The sequence below is a fragment of the Pituophis catenifer genome, unplaced genomic scaffold (genome assembly GCF_029215685.1).
Source record: "Pituophis catenifer annectens isolate HBS135680 unplaced genomic scaffold, rPitCat1.0.hap2 SCAF_1, whole genome shotgun sequence".
NCBI lineage: Eukaryota > Metazoa > Chordata > Lepidosauria > Squamata > Colubridae > Pituophis > Pituophis catenifer.
This window is the reverse complement of record NW_027256881.1, coordinates 338,052,705-338,068,560: the sequence shown is the minus strand read 5'-3', so window position 1 is coordinate 338,068,560 and position 15,856 is coordinate 338,052,705. Positions and strand designations below refer to the sequence as shown.

Sequence of the window (15,856 nt, the reverse complement as noted above, 5' to 3'; positions counted from 1 at the left end):
AACCAAAAAGCTGCTGCCTGCAGAATAGGGTAACATTCTTCCCCCCACTATGACCTTGTACTTCATTTGAAATCTACAGTATGCAGAAAAGAACAAAGGCTATAAGCAGACAAAGTTGAAAAAGAATAAATATGTCATTAGAGTCTTTCAAAAAAAAATCCTACATCAGCCAGCTATTGAGGAAGAGCTGATATACTGTATAGGCAGATTGCATATGCAATTAGTTTCCTGATAGCTTTTTCAAACCAGTCTTTTATTCAAAGACTGATAAGCAACATCACATCTGAAATATATTCACTCTAATTTGAGTAATCAGTGCTTGACAACCATGACTAAATGAAAAAGATATCAAGACATTTTTCAGGGCAAGGAGAAAACTTACCAACAATTAAAGAGGCATAACTCACAGTTGGTTCATATGGACATCTTCCTCTGCTTTCTGTAGCTCTTGTATACAACTTTAATTTCATATTGTCAATTACCTATTTTAAATAATTCCCAGAGAGCAGATGAATTAGTGACAATGTTCATATTTCTTGCTAAATCAGTTTCCTTATCCATTAAAAGGTAAAGACCACTTGACTCCATTCAACTTCCAAGCTGAGCATGAATCTGGATGACTGAAATAGTGCTTTATATGAAACAAAAACTAAGGAGGTTCTATTGAGAAAAATCTCAAGTCTGGAAACCAAAGTCTAGGATGTTCTCCATATTCTGATGCTATAAAAAATTCTGGTTATCAAAGGGTTGAGTAGAAAAATGTAAGTGTCCTAAAAATCAACTGACAGTAGTCCATCTGCCATTTCCACTAGCTGTCAAAAATCTACCCTAATTTTGCTGCTGATTGCAGTTGTGAAAAAATCCATTCCTTTGATTCCATGTCCACCCACCTGAGCCAGATTTCTGTTAAATGTCGAGACCTAATATGCTCTATACTAGAACAGAAAGTGAGAATCTGATCATAAAAAAACGAATAGAAGCCTAACTCATCAGACAATATAACTTAAAGTGTCCTTTGTAAGGGTCAGGAATTATCTTTGATTATCCTAACATATAATGGGCTGAACAGAGACTGGAAACTAGACAATGCTATGATGACTGTATGGTGTTCAAAAAAAAAAAAGTTACTATAGGATTCCAAAGCATTCCCAAGGCTATATCATCTTTCATGAGCAATGTACTTCCCATCTCCATATACTAACACCAGAGGTTACAATAATGCATTGGAGAATCCATAAAGGTGTCCATATGAAAAGCAAAGGTCAGCCACCTCTGAAGGGAAGTGGTTATCAATACGAAATCAGAATAAGCTTATGGGAGTATTTTCACTTCTCAAAATTATCTCACTATATACCATCATGAGCCCCTGTAGGGTGACTAGGCTTATAAAGTCATGACTCTTGGCATGCAGAACCTAATAATCCTTTTCAAGGTTTGTTTTCTGTTCATCTGAAGAAAAATATAGCCACATGTATACATGTATACAATGATGAAAACATAATTGTAAAGAAGGAACGTGTTATCATTTTTGGTGGACTTGAAATAAAACAAAGTAATATTCAGACCAGATTTACATTTTAATGTAGGAATTTCCTAAAATAAATATAATATTGAAACCAGAGATTTTCCTTTTAGGACTATTGGTCCAAAGAAAAAGAAAAAGAAAAAACTTTGCATATGCTGACTACAACAAAAATTATTTATGTGCAAAAATGGAAACATGTATTAAGAATGGATGGAAAAACTGATGGAGCTAGCAGAGATGGACAAATTAACTGCTTTAATCGAAGAAAAAATATATCCAGCTTTCTCTCTACTTGGAAAGACTTCTAAACTTTGTGTTTGAGACAGAAAAAAATTGAAATTCTGACTGGGATAAGTTTGTTCTTAGAGAAATGACTAGTTTATAGTTATGTAAAAGTAAAAAATTAAGGCTTGCCTTATTATTTTTATTTTATTATGCTGAAAAAGGTTGGAACTTAATTTTCTTTCCTGTTTCCTTTAACCCACACTTCTTTTTTTCTCTCTTCCCTTCCACATTTCCCTAATATCTTTATTTTCATTTTCATTTTATATTATGATAATTTAAATAAAATTATATTTTTTAAAAAGAGAAAAATATACAGCTGAATATCTAAAAACAGCTCACAAGTGATACAATCTTTTGTGAGGAAGCTGTATGACTCTTCTCTAAATTTTCTTATGGCTCTTATGTCTACTTTGCCTTGATGGCAAGGCAAGGACAGCAGATAATGGAAACTGTCCAGATGTGAACACAGTTTCCTACAATGAACAGTTTCCTGCAACTATAATCTTAATAAACACTTTTGTTCCAGAGAATATTAATTATTAGAAGTAAAACTCATACTCAAAGATGGCTTTATAAGCTGAATGAATTGATATGTGAAAATAAGCCTCCTAGAGATCCAAAGAGGCTACCGTAGTATAACTTCTTTCCATACTATTCCAGAATTTATCTCATTCCACAGAGAATCTGTAATCTCACATTATCAGTTCACCCTTTTAAGGTCTAAGCTGGCTCTCCAACCCCATTAATTTTTCTTGAATAGAGTTTTAAAAATTGGAGAACTTTTGTGAAGTTTCTATTTTATCACCTACATTAAGGGAAGATGTCATTCATCACTGGGTGGCATTTCTCTGGAACGGGAGAATAGAGAAAACAGTTGGGAGGATGAGATAAAACACCTACTGTACATGTTTTCCAGAGGGTATTCTGATTCTTTCATCTGATGTTATTTTGACTCTCTGATATTGAAGGTTGTAATTGCCCTGTTTGTTAGATTGTCCTAGTCCAGTACTTAATTAAAACTGTGAGGCTGTTACTGTTTGTGAGGGATCTGATCCCATCCTATGAGAGGTATCTCCTTTGACTTAGGCAGAGGAGTGTGATCTAAAAGAGCAAAGAGGACTGGGAACTTATTCCTAAATTGTAAGCCTTTTTTATAATATTAGCAAAACTTTTTTCTTAGTAGCTATTAATATCATCCATTCTTCCATTGTGGGGATTAGTGATATTCCCAATTTCACTAAATTTCACTGGTAGTTAAGGGTTGATTAACTAGTTCAGATAATATGCTAAATTAGAATTGTTATAAAGAATTCTAACTTATCAGGAGAAAGCTAGTGTGCTGGTATGTTCTGTTGAATTCTTCCTGCTTCCTGGAAAACCTAATCAACAGATTATATTCAAGGATTGTTCATAATTTATGACCTTGTTTAGGGTAACATAACAGTTCTGAAAGCCAAGTAAAAGAAATAGGATGAATATGGTTGGATCTTGTACTATCTTTTGTAAATAGTACCATTTCCTCCATGGCTACTAAGATTTTAACAGGGTGAAGAAAAAGCTTCCAATGGACAGTCCTAATGGTAGTCCTTGATTTACAACAGTTCATTTAGTGACCATTCAAAGTTACAACAGCAACACTAAAAAAAGTAACTTAAGATCATTTTTCACATTTACAACCATTGCAGCATCTCTATGTTCACGTGATCAAAATTTAGATGCTTGGCAACTGGTTAATATTTATGACGGTTGCAGTGTTTCAGGGTCATGTGATCACCTTTTGTGAGTTCTGACAAGCAAAGTCAATGGAGAAGCCAGATTCACTTAACAGCCATGTTACTAACTTAACAACTACAGTGATTCACTTAACAACTGTGACAAGAAAGTCATAAAATGGGGCAAAACTCACTTAACAAATATTCATTTAGCACACAGAAATTTGGGCTCAGTTATGGTTGTAAATCAAGGGCTACCTGTACTTGCTTCAAACGGTGTATCCTACATTACTTATTTCTAGAATTCTTATGCTATTTTGTAGCTCCCCCTGACTCAGAAAGTGGCTTAAGATAAATACTGTGAGTAAATAAGAAATTTCTTTGTTCCCATAAGTAAAAGACATAGTGCAATAATCCAAAAAATATGCCATGAACTTACCATGTAACGACAAGCTGGATTAAATGCATTTGTGCCACATACATATAAATTTGTTGCATTTATCTTATGCATAATAAGTATATAATTGTTGCATTCTGCCTGAAAAATGCACACAAATGATTAACTTCAACAAATCTGCAGTTATATTCTCAACCTTATAAAACTATTCTGCTGTTGAATGTAAGCAAAGACTGGCGTTGTAAGATCCTTGGGCAGAAGAACAATGCTTTTCTTTTGGAGAGAACACAAGAACACTTTTCCAACAAATGCACTGATAAATGGTGCAGTTAAGTAATTTTAGGACACTGGATGAGCAGGAAAATTCTTTACATGATAATGTGTTTTAATTTCTCTCTTCACAATATATTAAATCACTTCTAATGTAATTTAGACCTTTTTACTGATTCTAGGGAGAAAAAAATGTTTTTTCTCCAAAGTCTGCCTTGATGATACTTCTCATTCAAAGCATATATTAAGCCCTTGTTATTTTACTATTTATAAATTGATTTGGCTTGATCCCAATTTTGGACAAGCTGGCCTTCCCCTGAAAAACCAGGTCCATGACTTAAAGGTTCTGCTAGAATTGCAGCTACTGCTGAAGCAGCAGATGGAGATAATAGCCATAACTATCTTATTCTGGCACTCCCTTCAGGTGGATGGTAGTCTAGGTTTCTATCAAGTAGTGAGGTTAGACTGATATAGAAATGTTGTAATAAATCAATCACACATAACCTTCCTTCTTCCTATACAAGACAATTCACAGTTTTCGCAATGTTTCCTATATTTCTATTCAAAACTGTGTTTTTGGAATACAAACAAATCCATAACTGCTTTGGAAAGCAGTTTGCAGTGAAGCACAAATATAAGTACAGGTAATCCTTGATTTATGACCACAATTGAGCCCAAAATTTATAATGTGAGAAATTTGTTAAGTGAGTTTTGTCCCATTTTACAACTTTTCTTGCCGTATTTGTTAAGTGAATCACTGCAGTTGTTAAATTAGTAACATGGCTGTTAAGTGAATCTGACTTAACAATCTGACTTTACTTGATAGAAGGTTGCAAAATATGGTCACATGACCCCGGGACACTGCAGCCATCATAAATATGAACCAATTATCAGGCATCTGATTCTGAATGTAAATCATGTAACCATGGGGATACTGCAACGGTCATAAGTGTGAAAAATGGTCATAAGTCACTTTTTTCAATGCTGTTGTAACTTCAAACAGTTACTAAATGAACTGCTGTAAGTCAAGGACTACTTGTACTTAAACGGGATCTAAAAGTGTGATGATATTCTATTTAATAGTTAATGGTCAGGATAATCGCCGGACCATGCATATTACTACTTGGATTTGGAGATGGATGGAAATAAAAGGTTCATAATTCAGTGGATTTGCATTAACAGCCTCACCTGTTAAAGACAGCAGTTGAGGGAAAGAAATCCTAACTCCTTTCTCCTAAGTGAAACATGAGGATGCGTTTGGAAAAGGTAGTTTGAAGAACAGAGCCCCAGATCAGTAACAGAGCAGAGGGTATACATCAGGGGTGTCAAACTCGCGACAACACGTCGTCAAATGACGTATCGTAACTTTTTTCCCCTTTGCTAAAACGGGGGGGGTGGGGGGTGGCTAGTGCATGATGCATCCAGCCTGAGGACTATGAGTTTGACACTCCTGGTATACATGAATCAAGTTCTCAGTTTCTAGCTGTAGTATTTCCATTCAAAGGACTTTATGAAAGAAGAGAAATCTTAGAGAGTTTCTTTGCTAGAACAGAGTTCGAAAATACCATTTAGACTGTTAAATCCAAAATGTGGCTCTGTGAAAATTAAATTAAAACATCTTAGACCAATGACAGTTTAGTTTCTGCTGTAACATTTCCAGTGAAAGAGACCCACTGCTTCTATTTGTGTAATTGGTTTCACTACTGAAAGCTTTTGCTCTTAGGAAGTATTTAATTAACTTATTATAAGACTTATACAGCCTCCTATCTATTTATCATAACCCTTGGCAGCTCACAAAATAACAAAAAACACAACACCTGTCAAACCACAACAAAAGCTCCCTGCACCCATTTCCCCATCACACAAATACTCACATTCAGCTGTATTCAGCTGCAGCTTCACACTACTACACACTACACTTCCCAATGCTTATGGGAAGAACCAGTTTTTCAAGGCCTTATGAAAGGTAGAAGACTTACATTTTCTAAATTTTCTAACATTTAATCATGTCTCCCCTCAGTCTGATTTTCTTAGAAGTCTAGACATTATTAATTCCTTTGTTTTCTTTCACAAAACATAGCTTCTAGTGCTATGATAATCCCTGTTAGAATTCTAGAAGTTGAAGCAACATTTAATGCATTCTCAATGCAGGAATCCAAATTTCAAACACTATTGAATCTAATATTGTAGGAAACTGATGAATTTATTACAATCCATCTTGTCATTTTCAATAAATCTTGGCAGGATCACTCAATATGTTTAAAAAGAACGTTTGATGGTCAAGCGTCCAATGTTTATATGGGTCTAGTCAGAAGTGAAACATTTTGGTGGTGTGATGAGTCATTTATCACTAAAATTAATGTTGAAGCTATTCTTCAATCAACTCCAAAAAGGAGATCTAGAAATGCCTGGGAACAGTTGATTGATACCAGTTTCTTAATCACAATGATTTGTGATTCAACTTCACAGATTTGGAACTGTGAACACTAAACTTCAACTCACAGATTTTTTTCAGCCATTTTAAAGTTGCTGAGGTTGAAAAACATTGGTTTAGACTGTCCATTCCTATCTTCTCAAATGGTCCCACCTTACTGAACACATTCATAAATACTAGTAATAGCCAAACATTACTTCAGTAATTGAAGTGCACATTTTATCAAGCCCCAATGTTTAAAAAATCCTGTTTTTATAGCACTTTGTAATGAAATGCTTTACGAAATGACAACTAGTGATGGTATTTGAACAAGAATAAAGAAGGCTGGATGATACCACAAGAAACCAACCTCAACCATGGATTATAAATGTTTAGTTACCATTAAAGGAGAAGTAAACAATACTCCAATCAAGAAACTGCCAAAGAGCCAACAGTAAACTGCCCAAGCAAAAAAATCTTTAAGACCACCCCCACCAACACTCACAGGGTAAGCCACCAGAATATAAACTGACAGCACACAACACTCCTCTCTAGCACTGATGATGTTACCTAGTTTGCGTAATGAAACATCTGCAAGAAAACAAGCAAACTCAAAGAGCACCAAGGACCCTTCATGTTTAAATACAGTACTAAGTGGACAATACAATCTCTTCATTATTAGCTGTTAGGCAAGCCCATCTATTAACCACTACTGAAATGACACACTAACCAACACACAACTAAACACTGTTCTTTAACATTGCAATCCAATCAGTTCACTGTTGTTGATGGCAGATTATTTGTCCTGAATGCAAAGACAATTTATAGCAGACTAAACTAATAGAATATACAAGACTACCAAACAGTCTTATATATTCACTTTCAAATAAAAGGAGGGACTCAAAACTTCCTGTAACCTGGTCCAAACTAATGAAAAAAATTGCTCCAAGACTTCAGACACCAACTTCAGTTCATATCTCTTTCTCCTGAGATAACTAGTCTCCAATAGTCCATAACACAAGACTATCTGAGAACTAAGAAGAGGGTAATGATGTACAGAGGGAGCACTTGTTTTCTTTTCAGGACTTTAGAATAAGTTTTGAAAGGAACATTCAGCCTTTCTCCCAATAAGGACTACTTAGGGAAGAGAACTACTGGCCTGCAAAAAATTGTTTTTATTTTAAGGCCCAATTTATCAGTCAGGGATACAAGAGTCAATAACTAAAAGATTCCAAGAAGCCTTGTGTTTTGGGAGAACGGCTGTCAAATTTCAAGATTAACAGCTGACTGCAGATGATTGCATCTCAAATAAGAGCCAGAGTTTTCAAAAATTATAGATAACTTTTAGTTAGATGGGCTCATTGGAAATTCCAGAAATTGGAGATTAGAAATTTCCTGTCATTATAGCCTCCAGGACCACCAGGGATGAGGAAATTGACTTCAATATGGGCATTTTCTTTCATTTAAAGCTATAGATTTAAGGTAGGCCTGAAGCTTCAAACAGCCAGTTGTGCTTTCTTAGGAGATGGAAGTCAAAAATGATTTAAGTTTTCCCAGTTTGTAACTTGTAAAATATATGACTGAAGTTCTCATTCTACCTAATATTTGCCCCATCATCCTTTCAGATGGTGCAAGATGACTAATAATAATTTGATAATTTGGTTTTGAAAGATGATTTCTTGAATGTTTTGAATTGCAGATTTGTATATTTTTTCTTATGCTTTTATCTTTTTTACTATTTTAGTCATTTAAGTACAATTATAAAACACAATTGATTTGCCTGTTTTGGAATTACATTAACAAGAAAAAGAAAGGGGTGATGAAAAGAAAATTAAAAGTAAAATAAATTAACAAAACTGGACATGTATTGATCAGACAGAAAAGTTAATAGTATAAGGACAACCATATCTATTTATTTTATGTATTTAACAAATCTGTCCTGTATACTTCTGAAGGCAGGTTTCTTTATATATTAGCCAATCACAGATACTAGCTTGGCAGGCAGGACTGTCAAACGCAGGAAATCAGGCAGTTTAAATGAACACAAAGGTTTGTTACAAGCTGTCTACAAGAATCTGAACTACTAACGGTTGAAGCAAGTTGGCGGGAGATAAGAGTCAATGGAATTCAAGGTGGGCTGGACTTGGATCTCTTGTGAGTACAAAGGGACTTGAGACTGATGATGCATTTGACCCCTCCCTTGGGCTCAAATCTGGTAATCTCTTACAAGGACTATTCCCATCAAATCTCCCACTATTTTATTAGTGTTCCCAAGTAATTTCTGTTTGAGGTTTCAATTCACATTTCACTTTAGTAAATGAAATTGTTAAAATCAATTTAACCCTAGAGTATTATATTAGTTTATCAAAATATAAAATACAGAAGTACAAAGAAAACTGTAAATAATGGGAAAATAAAGAAGGAAAAGTGTAGGGGAAAGGGGAAAAGAAAAAGAAAAGCATTGACTTCTTACTCTTTGGGCACATTAGTAACATAACATACATAAAACCTCAGCTTTTTACTTTTATATGATAATATACACTAGCCATTTCTATAACAAATCCATCTAAATCAATTTAAGAACAATTTAAGAAAATCAGTTTAAGCCTGAAGTGCAACCATACTCTATCCCAGAAATCAATTTAATATTTATACCAAGGCACACCTTGCTTTTTCCTTTGCGAAGACATTGAAGCTTACTATCTTCTGAAGCAAACCAGGATATCTAGGAATAAAAACAGGCAAATGAACATATTAAAATCTTCCATAAAGTAAAAGTGCTGAGCCAATGCTATTGTTTCTAGCCAGTTCCTTCAGTTAGGTGTACCCTCTTCCTATATAGGATGATTAACACATAAAATCCAAGTATTAAGATTTTATGGCCAGGATGATATCAGACATGATCTTAAATTAGAAATGGCTTCATATTTAGACTATTTTTCTGAGAGAAACACTTTCTAAAAAATCTACTATAGTTTTCTCTCTCAGTTATGCCTCTCTGCTCCAATTTCTGTATCAATCTCTAGTTCTCTTTCTGACAATTGCCAAGGGACTAGCTGGGAAAGGGGGAAACCAATATCCTATAAACCCAGGATGATGTGGAGGGGTGGTGTCTCATGCTTTTTTTTCCAGTAGTAGTAGAACAAATAGGTAAGATTATCCTTCTCTGCCTGCTCCTTCATTCCCCCTCAATGAGAGAAGGTAGCAGATTTTTGCCAGAAGCCTGAGAATGGTAATTTGCAAATAATGAAGGGCTTTAGGTCCATTCTATAAAATCAAAACTAAAGAGCCAAGCCAAAAGCAATGGAAATATAATTTATTTATTTATTTATTTTATGCAATTTATATGCCGCCCTATCTCCGAGGACTCAGGGCGGCTCACAACCGTAAAATGCATAATTCCTCTTAAAACGATATGAAGTTAAAACCCAGTTTAAAACAGTTTAAAATTCATTAAACCCACCCACCCCCAATCAGTCCAGGCTATGGAACAACCAGGTCTTCAACTCGTGGCGGAACGAGTGAAGGTCAGGGGCCATCGGAGCTCCAACGGAAGTTGGCTCCAGAAGGTGGGTGCGCCCACAGAGAAAGCTCTCCCCCTGGGGGTCGCCAGCTGACACTGTCTGGCCGACAGCACCCTGAGGAGGCCCTGTCTGTGGGAATAATGCCCAACAGGACCTGCTTAGCCTCTTAAGTCTTACATAGTTCACATCTAATTTCCTGTTTGGGCACAGACAGCTTCATTTTCTTAGCAAAAAATGACCAAATAGTAAATGAAACCTTAACTATTATTGCCAGTGAGAGCAGTCATTAGGCTAGATAATCTGATTAAAAAATAGCTTGTCAGTTGCTGAGATGAGCTATATGGTGCTAATTGTGTTTTAGAACAGAAATTATGGAAGCAGGGATCAGACAATGGAAGCAAAAGGAAATGCAAAAAATAATTTTGATGCTTCATCAGCATTGAATCAGGCTGTGATTATTAGGAATATAGCCTGCTTGCCAGTCTCTATACTTTCCATGAGTGAGAGGTGGCTATCACATTTTCTCAGAACCAGATTACACCTGCTCTTCCCTCTACTAATAAATATTTTTCGTCTTCTCAAAATGAAGAGAACTTCCTTTGAGAAGTCCATGAAGAGAAACTAAGAAAGAGTAAGGTTTTCCATTTCTCCAAAGATCTCTGAATAATGTGTGAAAGCCCAAAGAATTGGGAACTCTAAGTAAGTGAAGCAGAGAAACATATGCTTCAGGTAAAAATATTTAGCCAGGAATAGATTGGATTTTCTAAATTCCTGTAGGAAGTGTTGTGCTTAAAGAAAAGTCCTTTGTATCTCTATACAGGTTTGGATATTAGGTCATTCTTTGTTGGTGAAATGGCAACTTTCTTGTAGTTTGCAATACTATTTAGAACTCTCTTCCTAATTTCCTTACAAATTTACAAAATTTGTAAGGAAATTTATAAATTTACAAAAATTTAGGGGAGAAAATTTCCCTCTGCTGCAATTTATCTTCTTCTGTACCAATGCTTGTATTTTAATATCTGAAATAACTTTTAGACATTTTAAAAAGTTTTTATCTCCAGTGAGATTGAAGTATTTCCCATCAATCTTGTACGTCTCATCTCTTTGCTTCTTGAACAGAAGTGGTATTATCGTAAGTACTTCCAAAAACTTTTAATTGCGCAAAGATCAGCACAGAATATGACAGCACTTTGGCTCTCTCACAAACAGCAGGCTTAGGGGGAAGATGCTAAGAAACTATTCAATGGAACATAGGTGACAATAGGAACTACCAAAGCAGGAAGTGCAACCAGGGTATGGTTCAGGTTGTGGACCTCCGGCCATAGTCACCTAACATTATCAGCTTGGTGCACTTGTCTTGCGTCAAGCACTATGAAATACTGAGTTTTCAATCCAACAAAATCAGACTATGTGTCATTTGGTCTTATTTAGTGGGAAGGCTGGTGTTGAGTGACAGGTGGCAGTCAAACTCCCCTGACACTATTCCCCCCCTCCCCCGTGGCCCCATTCCAGTCAGTAATCCTTCTCTAGATAAAAACCATGGGAGGCACATTCCTTGTTGCCCCACAATACACTGTTTCACTCAGACAAGAGTTTTAGTAGTATACTAGATTCATGTTTTCAAGAGGTTCCACTTCTCGGTGAACTGAAGATATGCTTTGCACTTTTTAAAATTACACCTTGTTAAAGCTTTCTTACTGATGGGATTAGAAAAGAAAGGTCTCTGACATTACAGGGAATTTCTGATGGTTAGAGTCAGCACTACCAAATTACCGAGATAAATAGGTAAAATAAAGAACTTTATTGAAAATAAACAAAAGTTTTCAATAGAAAGATACATGAGAATTTTAAAATACTTACTCTGGATATTTCTTTAGAAATGTCATTTAAGTCAAAAACAAGGATATAATCTTTGACTCCAGCATATAAAGTATTTGTTTCTTCACTCAGCAAAACAGTAGAAAAATTGGACAGTCCTTGCTTTTTAAATACCTTTAGATTTTCAGCTTTAAAAAAAGAAAGGAATGCTTTAAATCTTTGGTGTTGTTAAATATGATCCTGAATAAAATTTTTACATAGCTTAAAAAAACTGGTTTCTAGTTTCAGTTTCCACATATGGAGTTCTCTTGCATTACTTCCTTTTTGCTTTGAAATATTGTCCATTGCCACAGGCATTTTTAAATGGAAAACTGGCTTATAAATGTGCAAAAAGAAAATGGATAACACAAGTATATTATCATATACTGTAAGTACTGGTATTTTATTGGCCAAACCTCAGTTTTGCATAAAAAATAATATTGAAAGAAGTTCAGCCTTCCTAGTGAGGAAAGTTGGATAAGTCCATTTATAAAGTTTCAGGAACTCTCAATATAAGCATTATATTCTAGTTGGCTCAAAACTCAGCCTAGTCCAGATTTTGATAGGAATAAACCAGATATTTTTGAAAATTCAGACTATACATTAATGCAAGATAACTATTTAATTTTTATTCATCGTAAACAGCCTGCCCTATATGATTATATTTGCACAAAACAATTCAATTTAATTTCCATAACTAATAAACAGGTGATGAAAGCCATATTTAATAAGAAATTGCCCTGTTGGACACATATTTCTGTAGAATTCTTAATAATAGATTCAACAAGATGCTTACACTGGTATTTCACTGTTTTTCTTGGTATGATATTCAGAAGATTGCTTGAATCCTGCTGCTGAATTATTCCACAAAGCATTAGAAGACAAAAAGCAGCTGTAGTGCCCATGGATTTTAACTAGATTGTTGCACATTCTATGCATTAGTTCATGGAATTTCAGTCCAAAACACAGAAACAAACACAGGGACAGTCACTAGTTTGCTCTACAATATTAATTTAAATGTTAAAGTTTTAATTGCTGATCAACTCCTTTATTGGAAGGAAGGAAGGAATCTACTATTTCTAAATTCTAATTCTAACTCATCTTTCAGGATTTTACTTTCTCCACCTGAAAATGAAAAAATACCTAGTTTCTACTGAAAATCACTCCAAATCTCTGCCAGTAAATTCTTCCTCCTTCTACTGGTATCTCTAGGCAATTCTACTCTCCTCTCAATTTTTCATTTTAGAAAATATACTTCAAATTGGAGGCAGTCCTGTTATTCTTCTCAGGATACCATAAATACCTTCCTCCACTCTGGGCACTTTTGCAGATACATGGTATAGGACTACCACTCACATCATACTCAGCCAGTATTCAATTACTAACATACAGATGAAACTTGAAAATTAGAATATCGTGCAAAAGTTCATTTATTTCAGTAATGCAACTTAAAAGGTGAAACCAATATATGAGATAGACTCATTACATGCAAAGCGAGATAGTTCAAGCCTTGATTTGTCATAATTTTGATGATTATGGCTTACAGCTCATGAAAACCCCAAATTCACAATCTCAGAAAATTAGACTATTGTGAAAAGGTTCAATATTTTAGGCTCAAAGTGTCCCACTCTAATCAACTAATTAAGCCATAACACCTGCAAAGGGTTCCTGAGCCTTTAAATGGTCTCTCAGTCTGGTTCAGTAGGAATCACAATCATGGGAAAGACTGACCTGACAGTTGTGCAGAAAACCATCATTGACACCCTCCATAAGGAGGGAAAACCTCAAAAGGTAAATGCAAAAGAAGTTGGATGTTCCCAAAGTGCTGTATCAAAGCACATTAATAGAAAGTTACGTGGAAGGGAAAAGTGTGTAAGAAAAAGGTGCACAAGCAGCAGGGATGACCGCAGCCTGGAGAGGAGTGTCAGGAAAAGGCCATTCAAAAGTGTTGTGGACTTTCACAAGGAGAGGACTGAGGCTGGAGTCAGTGCATCAAGAGCCACCACACACAGACGGATCCTGGACATGGGCTTCAAATGTCGTATTCCTCTTGTCAAGCCGCTCCTGAACAACAATGTCAGAAGTGTCTTACCTGGGCTAAAGAAAAAAAGAACTGGTCTGTTGCTCAGTGGTCCAAAGTCCTCTTTTCTGATGAGAGCAACTTTTGCATCTCATTTGGAAACCAAGGACCCAGAGTCTGGAGGAAGAATGGAGAGGCACACACTGCAAGATGCTTGAAGTCCAGTGTGAAGTTTCCACAGTCTGTGTTGATTTGGGAAGCCATGTCATCTGCTGGTGTTGGTCCACTGTGCTTCATTAAGTCCAGGGTTAACGCAGCCGTCTACCAGGAGATTTTGGAGCACTTCATGCTTCCTTCCGCAGACAAGCTTTATGGGGATGCTGACTTCATTTTCCAGCAGGACTTGGCACCTGCCCACATTGCCAAAAGTACCAAAACCTGGTTCAATGACCATGGGATTACTGTGCTTGATTGGCCAGCAAACTCGCCTGACCTGAATCCCATAGAGAATCAATGGGGCATTGCCAAGAGAAAGATGAGAGACATAAGACCGAACAATGCAGAAGAGCTGAAGGCCGCTATTGAAGCATCCTGGTCTTCCATAAAACCTCAGCACTGCCACAGGCTGATAGCATCCATGCCATGCCACATTGAGGCAGTAATTGATGCAAAAGGGCCCAAACCAAATACTGAGTACATATGCATGCTTATACTTTTCAGAGGTCCGATATTGTTCTATGTACAATCCTTGTTTTATTGATTTCATGTAATATTCTAATTTTCTGAGATTGTGAATTTGGGGTTTTCATGAGCTATAAGCCATAATCATCAAAATTATGACAAATCAAGGCTTGAACTATCTCGCTTTGCATGTAATGAATCTATCTCATATATTAGTTTCACCTTCTAAGTTGTATTACTGAAATAAATGAACTTTTGCACGATATTCTAATTTTTCAAGTTTCACCTGTGTATATATATAGCTTTCAAATTTTTAACTTTTATATTTATCTTTTTACTGTCTGCAAACCCCTCCCCCCTAAATGAGAGGAGCAGCATATAAATTTAAATATTCCTGTGATATCATGTACTTAGAGGGATAGTAACACTCCCTGAACTGGCATTTGTATTCTTATTTTCTCCATTTCCTCCACCCTTCCTCTCACTCAATGTCTATGGAGATTCTCAGTTTGGGACAAGTCATGGTTGTCCCAAAAATGCTTTTTCAAGAGGCAACTGGATTACTGGTTTTTGTTTTGTTTTGAAGAAGTTTGGCTTCTCATCCAAGAAGCTTCTTCAGCTCTGACTGGATCCTTCCATTCCTCACCATCCAGTCCAGTTGCCTCTTGAAAAAAGGCACCTTTGGGACTTCCTCTGAGAGTTTTCTCTATATATTGACCTTAAATCCTCTCAAACTTCACCTTCCACCTAACTCTCTTTTCCCCTGGTAAGCCCCCCCACCCCACCAGCCATTCCTTAATTCACCCACCCACCGTCCCATTCCACTTTCCCCAATTTCTCCTCTCAGCCTCCTTCCCAATTTCTCCTTCTCCTTTATGACAAGCTTCTCAGGACAAGAAGCCACGCCTCACATGGTGGATCCCCGCCATAATTAACCAAGTCAACGCTCCCCTCAGACCCTCTAAATGCCTAATGAAATGGGTAACGTTTATTTTTCTCTCGCCTTTATTATTTTTTAAGTAACTCAAGGCGGCAAACATTCCTCATATACTCCTTCCTCCTATTTCCCTCACAACAACTCTTGTGAGGCGAGTTGGGCTGACAGAGCGACTGGGCGAAAGTCACCCACCATGTTTTCATGCTTTTAAGAAATTCCCCTCTTCATATCCATA

The 15,856-nt window shown here is 36.2% G+C and overlaps 1 protein-coding gene across 1 annotated transcript in view; it reads right to left on the bottom strand.

Moving 5' to 3' along the window:
- Positions 1-12,888, bottom strand: part of LOC139308322 (semaphorin-4E-like) — a 33,883-nt gene extending 20,995 nt beyond the window's left edge. Inside the window, exons 1-5 of the mRNA XM_070931828.1 lie at positions 12,780-12,888; positions 11,987-12,132; positions 9,268-9,327; positions 3,962-4,060; positions 383-482 (exon numbers count right to left, since the gene is read on the bottom strand). Of these exons, the coding sequence (XP_070787929.1) occupies positions 383-482; positions 3,962-4,060; positions 9,268-9,327; positions 11,987-12,132; positions 12,780-12,888 (514 nt within the window). The remainder of the gene's footprint in view (positions 1-382; positions 483-3,961; positions 4,061-9,267; positions 9,328-11,986; positions 12,133-12,779) is intronic.
- Positions 12,889-15,856: the final 2,968 nt, after the last annotated feature.